At 38.3% G+C, this 14896-nt stretch overlaps 1 protein-coding gene across 3 annotated transcripts in view; it reads right to left on the minus strand.

The window, feature by feature from the left end:
* Positions 1–14896, minus strand: part of LOC107678002 (protocadherin alpha-C2-like) — a 40393-nt gene that overhangs the window by 8830 nt on the left and 16667 nt on the right. For 2 of the 3 annotated variants that reach the window (XM_016473089.1, XM_016473088.1), the window contains exons 2-3: positions 7373–7431; positions 2901–2989 (exon numbers count right to left, since the gene is read on the minus strand). In XM_016473089.1, the coding sequence (XP_016328575.1) occupies positions 2901–2989; positions 7373–7431 (148 nt within the window). Of the gene's footprint in view, positions 1–2900; positions 2990–7372; positions 7432–10317; positions 12892–14896 lie in introns of those variants that run through there. The other variant, XM_016473086.1, reaches the window with a different exon arrangement.

Here is a 14896-nt window from a genome sequence, read left to right on the forward strand (position 1 = left end):
ATCATTGGTTAAGATTTATTTACAACAGAACAGCACAACCCAGATGTTCAAATTTGTGCAACGCATTTTATGGACGACAGTTTTATGAACCTAGGAGAGTAGCCTACAAGGCTGACTGTGCAAAGTCTATTTCTAAAAAAAAATAGGTCAATTCCGACTTTGCTATGACAATCTGGCGCTTATTCTGAATCAACTACTGTAAGTATGTTTTCTTAATAGTTTAAGTATTTGCTATTGACTGTTCAAATGCAGAGTTTTGCGCCGTGTAGAGTATTGCGTCGTGTGTTTGTGTGTGTGTGCGTGAGAGAGAGACAGGGTCACATCACAGTAGAGTCAGCTTTCTTAATCGCGGCTTGTGTACTGCAAATACATACGAGCATCATCCCTGTGTCTGTCACGCGACTCTGTTCCCCTTTCGGGCTTGAACTGATGGTACAACTAAGGACATTATTTACTGTCTTTATATTTATGTTGAAAGCTGAAGCTCGCGATTATGGAAAGGGGCGTTACATTTCCGACGCGTGCTTGTGGTGTTCGGCCAATCACAATGCACTGGAACAAAATAATGATCTTTAAAATAGCATCATATGACCCCTTTAATACGTGTTGCTTATATTAATAAGTAGACATGACAAACAAAAACAAAACATGATGGCTCTGTTGACAGGGGTTTAGTTAAAAATCACGTAACGTAAATCTGAACGTAAAGAGTCTTTAGTCGCTGTAATATCACTTTGGTCAAAAATAGCAGATACCAAATGCCAGACGCCAGAACATTGGTGTCAATCACTGCATACTTCACTCCCATTATTTAAATGCGGTTTCTCTCCCATATTTAAATACGGTTGTTACTCCTGAAACTGTGTGCTTGGCCATTGTGCACTTACCCAAAATAAACACATTTGGTTCATTGTGTCAACTAATGATTATGTTGCCTAAATTATGTGCTGAAATGAAGCATTTGAGGGACACACCACTAAATTACAAATGAAATTCTGTCAGGGAAGGACTGGCCTTGATACTAGGGATCCGCATTCCACGCAAAAATAATATTCGAAAATCGCTGGGTATTATTCGATTATTATTCGAAAATCGCACCCCTCCCCCGCATGCACGCACAAACACCCATAAACAGAGTGAGAGGGAGAGAGACGGGATTCACGCTTTCAATCTGAATGATAAACTGATTAATTTAGAAGATAGGCTACCTTAACTCAAGCCATATAATGATTGTAACGTGCTGAAACATATTAATATAATATGTTATACATAACCGAATGAAGGCACTTATTAACATAACAGTCCGTCGTCGATTAGCATAAATCAACTGCTCATAAGGCTAAGATATTTCAATATAATATAATAATAATATTTTTTAAAAATGGAACCCCTAAAGGGAATAGATACGAGATGGAAGGAAAAATATACGTTTCTTCAATATCTTCTGTCGCAGTTACGGTGGTGTGAAAAAGTGTTGGCCCCCTTCCTGATTTCTTATTTTTTTGCATGTTTGTCACACTTTAATGTTTCAGATCATCAAACAAATTTAAATATTAGTTAATTATACTGTATATAAACTGCGGGCATCAGGGAGCCGCTATTAATACGCAGGGCATTGAAATCGCTTTTGAACGCGTGCATGCTTTTTACTTTCACTTTCGAGATTCACGATCACGTACGGAGCAGCACTCTGCAGTACTTACCACACATTTTATGATTAGATGTTTGTCAGTGCTGCTCAGGATCTGCAAATCATTCGCCATCATCCTATCAGTCATCTCTCCTTACTCTGTTTATGTGGTAAGTGAAATGTTATGTACTGTAATGTAACGTAACAGGCTACCGTTAGCAAGCGGCTAACCATGTCCCTTTAGTGGCTTCGTAGAACGCGTTATTTGTTTTCCGCGCCTTTCTAAACACAGATTCAGCCACACCTCTAACCCAGTCGGGGGTGTTTGTGGTCCGCACAGAACTCTTATTTGACATCGTCCCAAGTTACTGTAACCGTTATATGCTACGCAAGTCTTTTTCTATGCCACGCAAGTCTACAGTGTGCGCGTGAGACAATGTGTTCTTCTGTTTTCTTTGACAGCTTTTAGGTGCGTTATTGGCAGCGCCACCCTCTGCTTACATGAACGCGTCACCACCGCATCAGCACGGAAAACATGGGGACATTTTTTAAGACAATAATCGCACAACCTACTCGATATTCTGTAATTAAATCAACTAATCGATTATTCGAAAATCGTGACCCATCCCTACTTGATACATCAGTACATGTTATGACTTCTATGGAAGAAGAGAAGGAAAATATGCTAGTAGATCTATAAAAATGACACACCACGGGCAAGTCACTGGCTGGATTGCTAGTTGCAGAAAGTCTGAAAAAATTAATGAGAAAGCTCGAGTCAGACTTGTAGACTTGTTCCCTGTCATTTTGGATCTAGGGAACAGTATTGCAACACAAAGAGACAACGCAAAGTACATCTTGTACTTGGATTGAGGATCTTTCAGGGCATGCAAGACTGTAAAAGAGCAAGAAGAGGCCAGAGAGAGAGGAAGAGCTGACATTTTTGGATGAATAAACCTAACCTGCTTTAAACAGGTTGTTTTAAACATGCATGAATCCATGTCACTTTGAATCAGCTTCAATTTGGGTCAAAAAGTTTCAGTCTGTCTTGATTTCTTCCTAAGATTCATTACGAGAAATCCAGAATCACCATATGTATTAGGCATTTTAATTAAAACAGATGTAATAGGTTGATGAACATGATAATTTGCAAGAGAGAAAATTACTAGATTAGCAAGAGCATGAAGTTTTGCGAGAAGATGATGGAGTCGTTCGTTTCGGATGATTAAAATTTAATTACACTGCCGACGTCTTTAAGGTGTGACCTCACCTGCTGCACTGGAGACTGTGGGCCAGTTCTGGACCAGCATGCCTTGCGCTCCCTGCATCACAGCTGATGCCTCCTCCATATGCACAGAACTAAAAAGAAAACAATTAGCATGTCAATAGACTTGAAATATCACAAATCCAGTTTTTTTTTGTTTGTTTTTTTGAGTACTATTAAAAATACACAGAGAAAATATTCAGTAAAACTGATTCGAAAAATAATAAACATTAAAATACAGCTTCACTTTTGGGCAGTGGCAGTTGAGGGGGACAGTTGTGTTATGTGTCAAGAGCTGCTGTGTTTGCATGTATTTATTTAAGTTTTGGTCTGAAGGTGTGCGTGACGGTGAAGGTACATGTGACAAGAGTGTGCTAGACTATATGTGATCTAATGTGTCTGTGCGTGAGGTGATATGTGTGCGGCATGCGAGTTGTCATGATGGTGTCATGATGTTTTAACTCCTTCAGACATGTTGACTGGAAAGCACATTGATAGAGTGTCTAAATATATACTGGAAAGAAGGCAGGAAGATGATAAAAAATGTTAATATACTTAAAACTTTTTTAAGTATATTAAAAATATATTTTAAATATAAAAGATATATTTTGAAGTATATTTTAGATATTTTTCAACAGCCACAAGATTACTTGTTTTACTTGAGTAGTGACATTAGATGAGGTGTTAAGATTTGTATCATGAACATAAAATACCATTCAAAAGTTTGAGGTCATTAAGATCTTTTAATGTTTTTGAAAGAAGTATCTTATGCTTACCAAGGCTGAAAAATAATAAGAAATAAATAAATACATAAAAATAAAACAAAAAATAAAAAAAATCCTGACCCCAAAATTTTTAACTGTAATGTCAGTGTACAGTATTTGTCTTTACTGCAGTAGCATATTTTTTTGCACGTTTTTAAATTCTTTATGTTGATGCCTAAAACAAGTGAAAAAATATGTCAAAAGACAAAATATATTTGTATCAAAGATGGGTTACTCATAATATCTTACGGCATATTTTAAATAAATGTATCCTGTTTCGAGGGTTTTTATATTAACTGGAAAATAAATATTACAAATAGGATTTTCTGCAGTGTAGGGAATGATGAAGAAACAGAAGAAATGTGAAAAGAAAGATGATATAAAAGTGAAAGTGTTCATCAAAGAGAAAAATATGTGGATTGTATGGAAATATATTACCATTTCAGCGCCTCTCTACTCTTGCAAAGGGCCATTTCATAATCTGATTTCCCCTAATACATTGTTCAGTTTCTTTACCATCTTTATCTTCCCTCCATTCCTCTCTCCGTTTCTCTGTCTCGGACTGTCAGCAGGCCATGCATAACATAAGCCTGGGAATTTGTGGTAGACAGTTGAAGATGTAGTATGTACTTAAAATTTCAACAAATACCACGCTACACCCTAGAGCTGCGAGTATGCATTAAAAAGCATTACATTAAAGGGACATTTCATTTCCTACATACACTTTCCAGCGACGGCCTTTGGCTTTCAGCACGGATCGGTGTATTTATCACCATGGAAACCACGATCAGACAAGCACCCACATAAAGAGCAGGACTGTGAATTTTGCCACAGCACTCCTATACATCCATTATAAATGTACAGACATGAGGAGCAGAAAGGAAGTGGGTATAGCAGGGCATCTGCAATGCAGCACAGGGTGTGCCCAGCCTGCTACAGCTCCCATAACTCTCATCCAGTGTGTGTGTGTTAACATTATGGATCTTTCTAATTCCCTTAAAGCTGAAATGCACCCGTGCCTTGTGGCAGAGTGAATCAGTAACTTTCTTGCCTAAGGAGAGGCTTGTCGATTGAGGGGTGTGGATTTAAAGCCACTGGAGAGGAGGTTTGTATACTGGAGGTGTTTGGAGTAAGTCGAAATGAAGAGGAAGTATGACAGAGAGTTGAGCAATTCAGGAATTATTCATCTTAATTTGTGGTTCATTGATGGTCAATGAAAAGTTATGAATACATAATATAAATCTAAGATTTAATAATAATAATAATAATAATGTGATATACTGAATTTACAGAAAGCTTTAAAGATCCCCTACTGAAATTAAACTGCACATAATTGTTGAAATTCAAATAATCAATTTAATTAAGGATATGCAATATACATTATCGTTCAAACTTTTGGAGTTGGTAAGATTTTTGTTTTTGAAAGAAGTCTCTTATGCTCACCACCAAGGCTGCGTTTATTTGATCAGAAATACAGAAAAAAAAAAATAATATTGTAAAAAGTATTATTAGAATTTAAAATAACTTTTCTATTTGTATATATTTTAAAATGTAATTTATTTTTGTGATAGCAAAGCTGGATTTTCATTAGCCATTACTCCAGTCTTCAGTGTCACATGATCCTTCAGAAATCATTCTGATATGACGATTTGATGCCCAAGAAACATTTCTGCTTAAAAACAGAATGCATTTATTTGAAATATAAATATTTTGTAAAATGATAAATGTGTTTACTGTCACTTTGATTAATTTAATTCATCCAATTTAATGCACGATAATAAAACTACCAGTGGATACTGGCTATTCAATTTTGCATGCTCACTTTTTTCTCTATTTAAATACATATCACATTAATATCACTTTTACCTTCATCTAATGCTCACTTTAAAAACACTAATAATTTAATAACACTGCAGCAAATTCTCTCAAAATGTTTCAAAATATCAAAATGAATATTCTGTACATTATAATGTTGTGATGTCTAAATTAACCTTTCACTAAATTAACATTTAAAATGATTACGTTTCAATTTTAGTGTTTTATTTTTTATTTATTTAGACAAAACCAAATAGAATTTTAATATATGCAATTTATCGGTTATCGGCCATGCCAATCATCTTATCTGACAGAATTAATATTGAATTTAATACTGGTGCATATCTAAATGTAAATTTTTTTAGTATGCAAATTTGTACTATGTTTATATGGTGCTCTAAGTGGCTCAGTGAAATTCCATCTAATTTGTCCCCTGTGTATAATGTCCCCTGTGCCCCTTTTTGCACCAGCCTTCAGTCACAGAAAACCACATAAAACACGCAGACACACGCACACACACACACACACACACACACACACAAAACCATCCCCGGAGATGAGCCCACAGGGTAGCACAACATTATCACATAAAACAGACAGTCATTCACCCTTTGGAAACTCTATGTTTGTGGTGGTTAGAGGAGGGGGCCTTGTTGTCTCCAGATGTAAGTGTGTGTGCATGTGTAAAGAGTTAGAGAATAAATATTTTGCATTTCAGAGATGACTCATTTTGTCAGTATTTGTGCATCGAAATACCCCCCCCTGAGATTTGAATTTCAATATATTGGATGACAGAGTAAGGTTAAAATGGGTTAATACCATAAAAATACATTTGTAGTGCATCAGACTTTATGAACTGAACAATATGACCAATGCTGTTTCAGTAAGTTGTATAAACCAGTGTTGTTACTGTTAACTAAAATTAAAACTATTAAAATTGTTTTCATTAATTGAAATAAAGCTGAAATAAAATTCAATTTAAATATTAGATTAAAAACCTAAACTGTAAAACATAAACAAAAATTAGAAATGATGCTTTGGCAACTAAATGAAACAAAATCATGTTTAAGTACTTGCACATATTTAAGTATAATAATAATAATAATAATAATAATAATAATAATAATAATAAAGCTAAATATAAATATTAATTAATATTTTAAACTAACATAATTATTAAAGCCTTATTAATTATTAAATTATATAATATTAATTATTTTAAAAAAATCAAATGAAAACTGAAAATATAAAAGGCAATTCAAAATATGAATAAATACCATGGTAGTACATTAATAATACTACAATAAAAATAACTATACAAATAAAAACAAAATATTTATTTTTATAAAAAATACAAATATTACAATTATACATTAATCAATGAACAATAGTATATTTATAAAAAAAGAAAAAAATCATTAACCTAGATTATTAAATTCTAAATGGTTTTCATTGTTAATTTATGGTACCTGAAGCAATATCTAATGTTACAAACGGAACCTTACTCTAAAAGTGTAATATTTGTTTCTATTGAGTGAAATAGCAATTCTTTGTTTAATGAAAATCATTTGAAACATTTTATGTAATGTATAATATTTTGAGGATGCGTTTAGCTTCTGCTCTCCCTTCTATTTGATTAAGTTCAAACACGATTGTTTCCTGCATAATGACATTGAGGGTCAGGATTTGATTATTACCTGTCAGGAAATGAGGAAATTAGAGATGGACATGATTCACAGTGCTTTTGCACTTTTACTCAGCTACCAAACTCAAGACCAGAACAAGCACTTAACTTTTAATTTTTATTTAGCTACAGCAAACAGAGAAGAGGTGTTTTCCATAACAGTTCAGAGAGGACTGTAACTCTTTCAGGACATTATTAACAGCAAAAGTGCTTACCTCTGCACTCCTGCCCTCAACGAAGCAGAGTAACGCCAGTCAGCATTTGGTCCTTTGGGCTGGAGAAGGAGAGAAAGATGAGGAGAGATAGAGGGAAAGAAGGGGTGGAAGGACAGAAAAGGTTTAGATACATTCTCATCAATAAATCATGCTGTTCTGTGTGCGTGTTTCTGTCTTGCATTTTAATATGAACCACAGCTAAAGGAGACCAGAACTACAGGGACGGTTATTGGCACTATGCCATGGCCCATGACTCACTGGTATAAAACTTGTATGTGTGGAGAGAGTGTTCTTCATAATAAAGCACATGAAGGACACTTGACATTCACCTAATAACATACACAACATTACAAGGGATGCACAATATATGGTACCATATGGTTAATGACTGATATTAGTGATTTTAATATATCGGCATTGGCAGATATTAGATATTTCATTATGTATATGATCAATTCCACCAACACTTTTGAAGTTGTAAATAAAGATTATTGGAGCAGAAAATCTTTTACAAGAAAACGATATTTCAGTCTTTCTACTTCAAAAAAAAAAGTCTTACTTTCAATTTCTTTGAGATTATTTGTGAAATTTCAACACCATTTTTCAGTATGTTTTTACATTTAAACCATAAAAAAGTCTCAGATTTACTTTGTAATTAGTTAATTAGTAATTAGTCAAATTTACTAGCAATTTTTGAGTGAAAATTGTTTCAAAGAAATGGCAAGAACACATTGAATTAAACAAGAAATTTTGAGGTAGAAAGACTCAAATGGTATTTTCTTGTGAAATATATTCCAATAAGCTTTATTATTCATTTACAACTTTGAAAAATCATTTTACAGTTTAGATAATCTTTGCCATAATCTAGTGCTTATTCAAATTATCCTTAAAGAATTTGTAAATGTATTCTTGATGGAATATGCGCTTTTTATATTTTCAATTGTAATTCTGTGATGACTAAATTCACCTCATAGCTTTTAAAATGACTGACTGTGGTGATTTTATTTCATTATTATAGAATCATAATTTTAATATCAGCCATTTAGCACTTATCAGCCATAACATTGAAATAAATACATATTTGGCATCAGCCAAAATTTTTATATCTGTGCATCACTGTAGCCATTACCACACATTTTTAAATTACTTCACCCTTTCTGCTCAACATCAAGTCCCTAAACATCTTTCTCTTCTCCCAGCATCCATCTCCAGCTGACCTCATGTAATATGATACTTGAGCATTTTCTGCTCGTCTCAACCAAAGCAACTCAATCTGAGCACTGGTCACAAGATGACCATTCACCTTGCAAGCCTCAAACATAAGATGGTCATCTGTTCCTCCAGCAATTCACAGTGAATGAATTAAATGGCCTTGCACAGAGGGAGAGCACAAGCACGTAGTTGCCACTCTTTTTATACTTGCCCTAGTAAAAAAAAAAAAAAATAGCTTGGGTAATATGCGATAGGATGAGGCATTAGAGAATGGCCCAGATAATTTGAGTAAATAACATTCTTTAATCAGGTGAATTCAGGGGAGAGAGAGTGCGTGCAAAAAGACTTTGCTTCGCTCTCACAATGTAATTTGCAGGGCTTGAGAATCAAAGGCTGGAGGTTAATTTCATTGCCTGCTCTCTTATCTTGGACAGACGGCCTCTGCTCCTAAATCCTCTGTAGTGTCGAATGTGCTGCAGTGCCTCTCACAACACATCTGAGGCTGTCAAGAGCATCTCTGCAAACTCTAGTTATTTTTGTACTGTAGACTCTTTTTTTTAGACTATTTTTGTCTTTTTTAAACCATCTGCAACATCTCCTCCCGTGAGCCAGAGATCAAGGCTGCACAGCCTTTGGATCATGTTCTGGCTAATTAAAACACATTTCACGAATCCATGGCTGACAGAGTGAACATGAATTCACGCCAATTACACTGACAAAAACACATAAATTGAGAATCTAACACAGCAAATGTATTGCACAGGCAATATACTAAAATGTATCCTATCCTGCATTAACTCTGAGGAGCTTTTTTCCCCAAAATGATCTATGTGGCACCCAAAACATATGTTACTTCAGTGTAATTTAGTGTATACAAAATAATGTTCAAATTCAAATAAAATCTTGGAGTAAAGACAGTGACATGGGAGTGGAAGGAAATAATCCTGAAAATGTGATGACAGCTTCAGATGTGGGAGCAAATACCTAAATCATCATAAATGCAATGTACTACTCTAGAAAGTCTTGATGTTTGACACTAATGCAGGGTGAAGCAAAGCACTGTAAAGCTGCACTAGATAACCGCACAGTACAACAGGAGATGACAAGGTCAAAAGCTTCTGACACGTGGGCACAGAGCTTTATTGCAACTCTTGGTCTGACCAAATTACCTTTTACACTAAAACATACTGGAAACCAGAGTAGCACTATATTGAGCTAAAGCTCAATTCTGGTTTCCATTATATCTAGTTTTATTTAAATTTAGACAGAACTTGTGCTGCATGAGAACATTTTACGGTTTTATGTTTAGTAATTTAACATAAGTGTAACCAAAATTATATATATAAAAAAATGCTATAGTAAATAAATGGTGAAAAGTGTTTTAACACAGCATTTCCTGGTTAAATATTGTAAAATGAATCATTTTTGGAAGAAAAAAAATATGAATTACCAAATAATTTGTGGTTTAAATCTACAAAATACTCAAAAAGAATGACTACATTTATGGTAAAAATCAATAAATAAACATTCTCAGAAATTCATGTGTGATGCATCACATTATGATTAGATTTTATTTAAATAATTATTCTTTTTAGCATTTATTTATTTAACATTTACTGTTATTTAGAATATATGTAAAACCCCAAACACTGGCATCTTTTTTTTTTTTACTGTAAATTTGATTTTTCCAGTTTTTGTATTTTTACGGATATATACTTTCTAATGAGACACACCTGTAGTGCTGCATCTGGCATACTAAGCCTGCGAACAAATCCGCTCCCTCCTGTAAAAAAGCGCTCGGAGCCCCAGGTGCCACTGATGGGTCGGCCTGTGTTGTAGAACATGAACGTGTCGCTGCCCGAAGTAGCAGTCAGACAGGTCTTGTAGCAATAGGTTTTGGTCAGAGAGCCATTACCCCGGACCTCAATATGATGAGGCTCAACCTTGAGGTCTCGTCTAAGCACCACATTGTTATTGGGTTGAGAGCCACCACCACCACCTCCGCCTCCCCCTCCTGAGCCACCTTCCGCTTGGGCCTTCTGGGACACGCAGCAGGGCGAACAGGACCCGGGCTGGGTGCAATAGGCATGGCAGCGCACGATAGCCAGCACAACCACTGTCACCAAGAACACAAAGGTGGTGGCGCTCAAGGCTACAATGAGGTACAATGTCACGTTGGAAAACAAGAGAGAGCTGTGAGGGCGGATAATTCGCTTGGGGTCAGGCGTGACTTTTAGTGGCACCTCCATGACAGCGACGTTGATTGTAGCGGTGGATGACAGAGGTGGTTCGCCATGGTCCCTTACTAGTACAGTTAGACTGAAAGAGGTGGAGTTGTCTTCAAGGACGCGCCGCGTGGTACGAATTTCTCCTGTGTGTTCGTGAACTTTAAAGAGATCCAGATCGCTGGCCTGGTCCAGCAGATAGACGACCCATGCGTTCTGTCCTGCATCTGCATCATAGGCCACTACCTTTGTGATCAAACTTCCTGGCTCTGCATTTTTCTGAACTGTCTCTGTTAAGCGTGTGCCATTGGCTGGAGGACTCACAATCTCGGGCGCATGGTCGTTTTGATCCATTATGTAGATGTAGACAGTGGCTACACGGCTGAGTGGTGGGATACCCCCATCCTGAGCTTTAACCTGGAAGTGAAACTCCCGTAATGACTCGTAGTCAAAGGAGCGAAGGGCATAGGCAACACCTGTGTCTGCTTTAACTGACACATAGGAGGTGACCGGGATCCCGTGATTGTTGTCGTTTAGGACCGTGTAGGTGATGCGAGCGTTTTCATTGACATCCGCGTCCTGAGCTTTGACAGTGCAGAGCGAGGCTCCAGGTGCATTGTTCTCCATGACATACACAGTGTAGGAGGTCTGCTCAAAGCGTGGAGGGTTGTCGTTCACATCTGCGACATCCACCTGAATGGTCTTCTGAGACGAAAGGGGAGGGTTGCCGGCATCTGTAGCGCTGAGGGTGACATTATAGGCTGCTGTGGTTTCGCGGTCAAGAAAGGCAGAGGTTACCAAGGTGTAATAATTTCTAAACGACTTGATTTTGAAAGGAAGACCAGGTTGAATTTCAAGGGTAACCTGTTTGTTAGGGCCAGAGTCCCGGTCTGTCACACTGATCAGGGCCACCACGGTATCTGCACGGGCATCTTCACGCACCGGACTGGACAAAGACGAGAGCACGATCTCTGGAACGTTGTCATTGACATCCACGACCTCCACCACCACTTTGCAATGGGCTGCTACTGGAGCTGGGCCTTTGTCCATGGCCTGGATGTACATTTCGTACGAATTAGTGTCCTCGTAGTCCACATTGCTCTTGACTCTGATTTCTCCAGTGTTGGTGTCCATGCTGAAAATCTGCCTGACCCTGTCTGGGGTGTAACTGCTGAATGAATAAAGCACCTCCCCGTTTGTTCCTTCATCTTGGTCTGTGGCTTTCAGTTTGATAACCAAATTGTCTTTGGGCGAATTTTCAAGCAATTTGACTTTATATACTGAGCTGTCAAAAACGGGGTTGTTGTCATTCGAATCCAAGACGCGAACGTTAATTTTAGCTGTACCTGTTCGTGCTGGTGTGCCAGCGTCTGTCGCTGTCAGGATTAACTGATGGTAAGGGGCGAGCTCGCGATCCAAGGGCTTTTTGAGAACGAGCTCGATATGCTTAGTATTCAACGAAGGCTTGTTGGAATCGAGAGCAAAATGCTCGTTTGGGCTGAGCCGGTACAATCGAACCGAATTGGTACCGATGTCCGGATCTTGCGCGTGCTCGATCGGAAAACGAGAGCCCGGCAAAGCCGACTCTGTGATCTCCAATTGATACTCGTCTCTGGGGAACTGCGGCGTATTATCATTCACGTCTAGTATCTCCACCTCGACATTATGGTCTTCATTTGGGTCCTCAAGAAGAACCTCTAGATTCAAAACACACGCGGCGCTTGTATCACACAATGTCTCTCTGTCAATTCTCTCGTTTACCAATAATTTTCCATTCTTATGGTCCACGTACCTTTTGCCGCTGTCAGAGGTTACCTTAATCTTTCGGGTGGGGATCTTTCGAACATCCAAACCCAAATCCTGTGCAATATCACCTACAATCGTTCCACTCTCCGATTCCTCCGGCACGGAATATCTTATTTGTCCGAGAGCAAGGCCACAAAATAATAGTAATAGCAAAAAAGAAAGAGGCACTTTTTTGTCTAGGCAATCACATATCCCTGCAACAGCCATCGCAAGATCATATGAACAGCACTCCGCCTTGTCAGCTTGCAATATCTTGCCTCCCACTTCAGCATTAAAGGTTTTACATTTATTAGTAATTTCTAAACGACTTGATTTTGAAAGGAAGACCAGGTTGAATTTCAAGGGTAACCTGTTTGTTAGGTCCAGAGTCCCGGTCAGTCACACTGATCAGGGCCACCACGGTATCTGCACGGGCATCTTCACGCACTGGACTGGACAAAGACGAGAGCACGATATCTGGAACATTGTCATTGACATCCACGACCTCCACCACCACTTTGCAATGGGCTGCTACTGGAGCTGGGCCTTTGTCCATGGCCTGGATGTACATTTCGTACGAATTAGTGTCCTCGTAGTCCACATTGCTCTTGACTCTGATTTCTCCAGTGTTGGTGTCCATGCTGAAAATCTGCCTGACCCTGTCTGGGGTGTAACTGCTGAATGAATAAAGCACCTCCCCGTTTGTTCCTTCATCTTGGTCTGTGGCGTTCAGTTTGATAACCAAAGTGTCTTTGGGCGAATTTTCAAGCAATTTGACTTTATATACTGAGCTGTCAAAAACGGGGTTGTTGTCATTCGAATCCAAGACGCGAACGTTAATTTTAGCTGTACCTGTTCGTGCTGGTGTGCCAGCGTCTGTCGCTGTCAGGATTAACTGATGGTAAGGGGCGAGCTCGCGATCCAAGGGCTTTTTGAGAACGAGCTCGATATGCTTAGTATTCAACGAAGGCTTGTTGGAATCGAGAGCAAAATGCTCGTTTGGGCTGAGCCGGTACAATCGAACCGAATTGGTACCGATGTCCGGATCTTGCGCGTGTTCGATAGGAAAACGAGAGCCCGGCAAAGCCGACTCTGTGATCTCCAATTGATACTCGTCTCTGGGGAACTGCGGCGTATGATCATTCACGTCTGTTATCTCCACCTCGACATTATGGTCTTCATTTGGGTCCTCAAGAAGAACCTCTAGATTCAAAACACACGCGGCGCTTGTATCACACAATGTCTCTCTGTCAATTCTCTCGTTTACCAATAATTTTCCATTCTTATGGTCCACGTACCTTTTGCCGCTGTCAGAGGTTACCTTAATCTTTCGGGTGGGGATCTTTCGAACATCCAAACCCAAATCCTGTGCAATATCACCTACAATCGTTCCACTCTCCGATTCCTCCGGCACGGAATATCTTATTTGTCCGAGAGCAAGGCCACAAAATAATAGTAATAGCAAAAAAGAAAGAGGCACTTTTTTGTCTAGGCAATCACATATCCCTGCAACAGCCATCGCAAGATCATATGAACAGCACTCCGCCTTGTCAGCTTGCAATATCTTGCCTCCCACTTCAGCATTAAAGGTTTTACATTTATTTGCACAATGGCCTAATTGTCAGTTCCATTCTAAACGCGCACGGATGCGTCCATGTTTCCTTTGTCCGCGCTTATCCCTTTTTTTTTTTCCTCTGCGCGCAGCTGACGGGTGTGTTTCCTTGCCACTGGTGCTGCATATTTCGCCATGCGCGCACTCTCTCTCTCTTTCTCTCTCAGTTTCAAGCCACCCCTCCCATTCGTACTCCTTTTCCTCCTCTTCTTCATAGCTCAGTTCGATGGTGTTGGTGCGGCGCACCGGGGGAGGGGCTGCCTACTCAAATATAATGCATTCTGATATTCGAAACCTTGTAAGAAAATATAACAGCTTGATGGAAGCAGCCAAAAAGCAACAGCTATATTTATTAATGTCATTAAATTTACATTAAAAGCTACACGTTAATTAGAAAGCGAGCATTTGGGATGCATTATCTTTCCCTGAACTAGGCCAGTGCGTTTTAAGCTTTGGTTCATCACTTTTGGAGAGTCACGGATGAGAAAAAAACACTCAAAATTAAATGCGTTCCAAGTGTTTTTCTGTAAGAGATTGGATACTGCTGTATCTATATAACTGGCTGTGATACTACCCTGCATTTAAAAAAAATGCAAAAGAGTGTAAAAAATGTTTAAAATCTATAGTAAAAGTAATAAGTAAAAAGCTGTTAATTGGATACCTTGCCGTGTAGTAAACAAAATTTTATTT

Source organism: Sinocyclocheilus anshuiensis, unplaced genomic scaffold (assembly GCF_001515605.1).
Source record: "Sinocyclocheilus anshuiensis isolate Anshui unplaced genomic scaffold, SAMN03320099.WGS_v1.1 scaffold260, whole genome shotgun sequence".
Taxonomy (NCBI): domain Eukaryota; kingdom Metazoa; phylum Chordata; class Actinopteri; order Cypriniformes; family Cyprinidae; genus Sinocyclocheilus; species Sinocyclocheilus anshuiensis.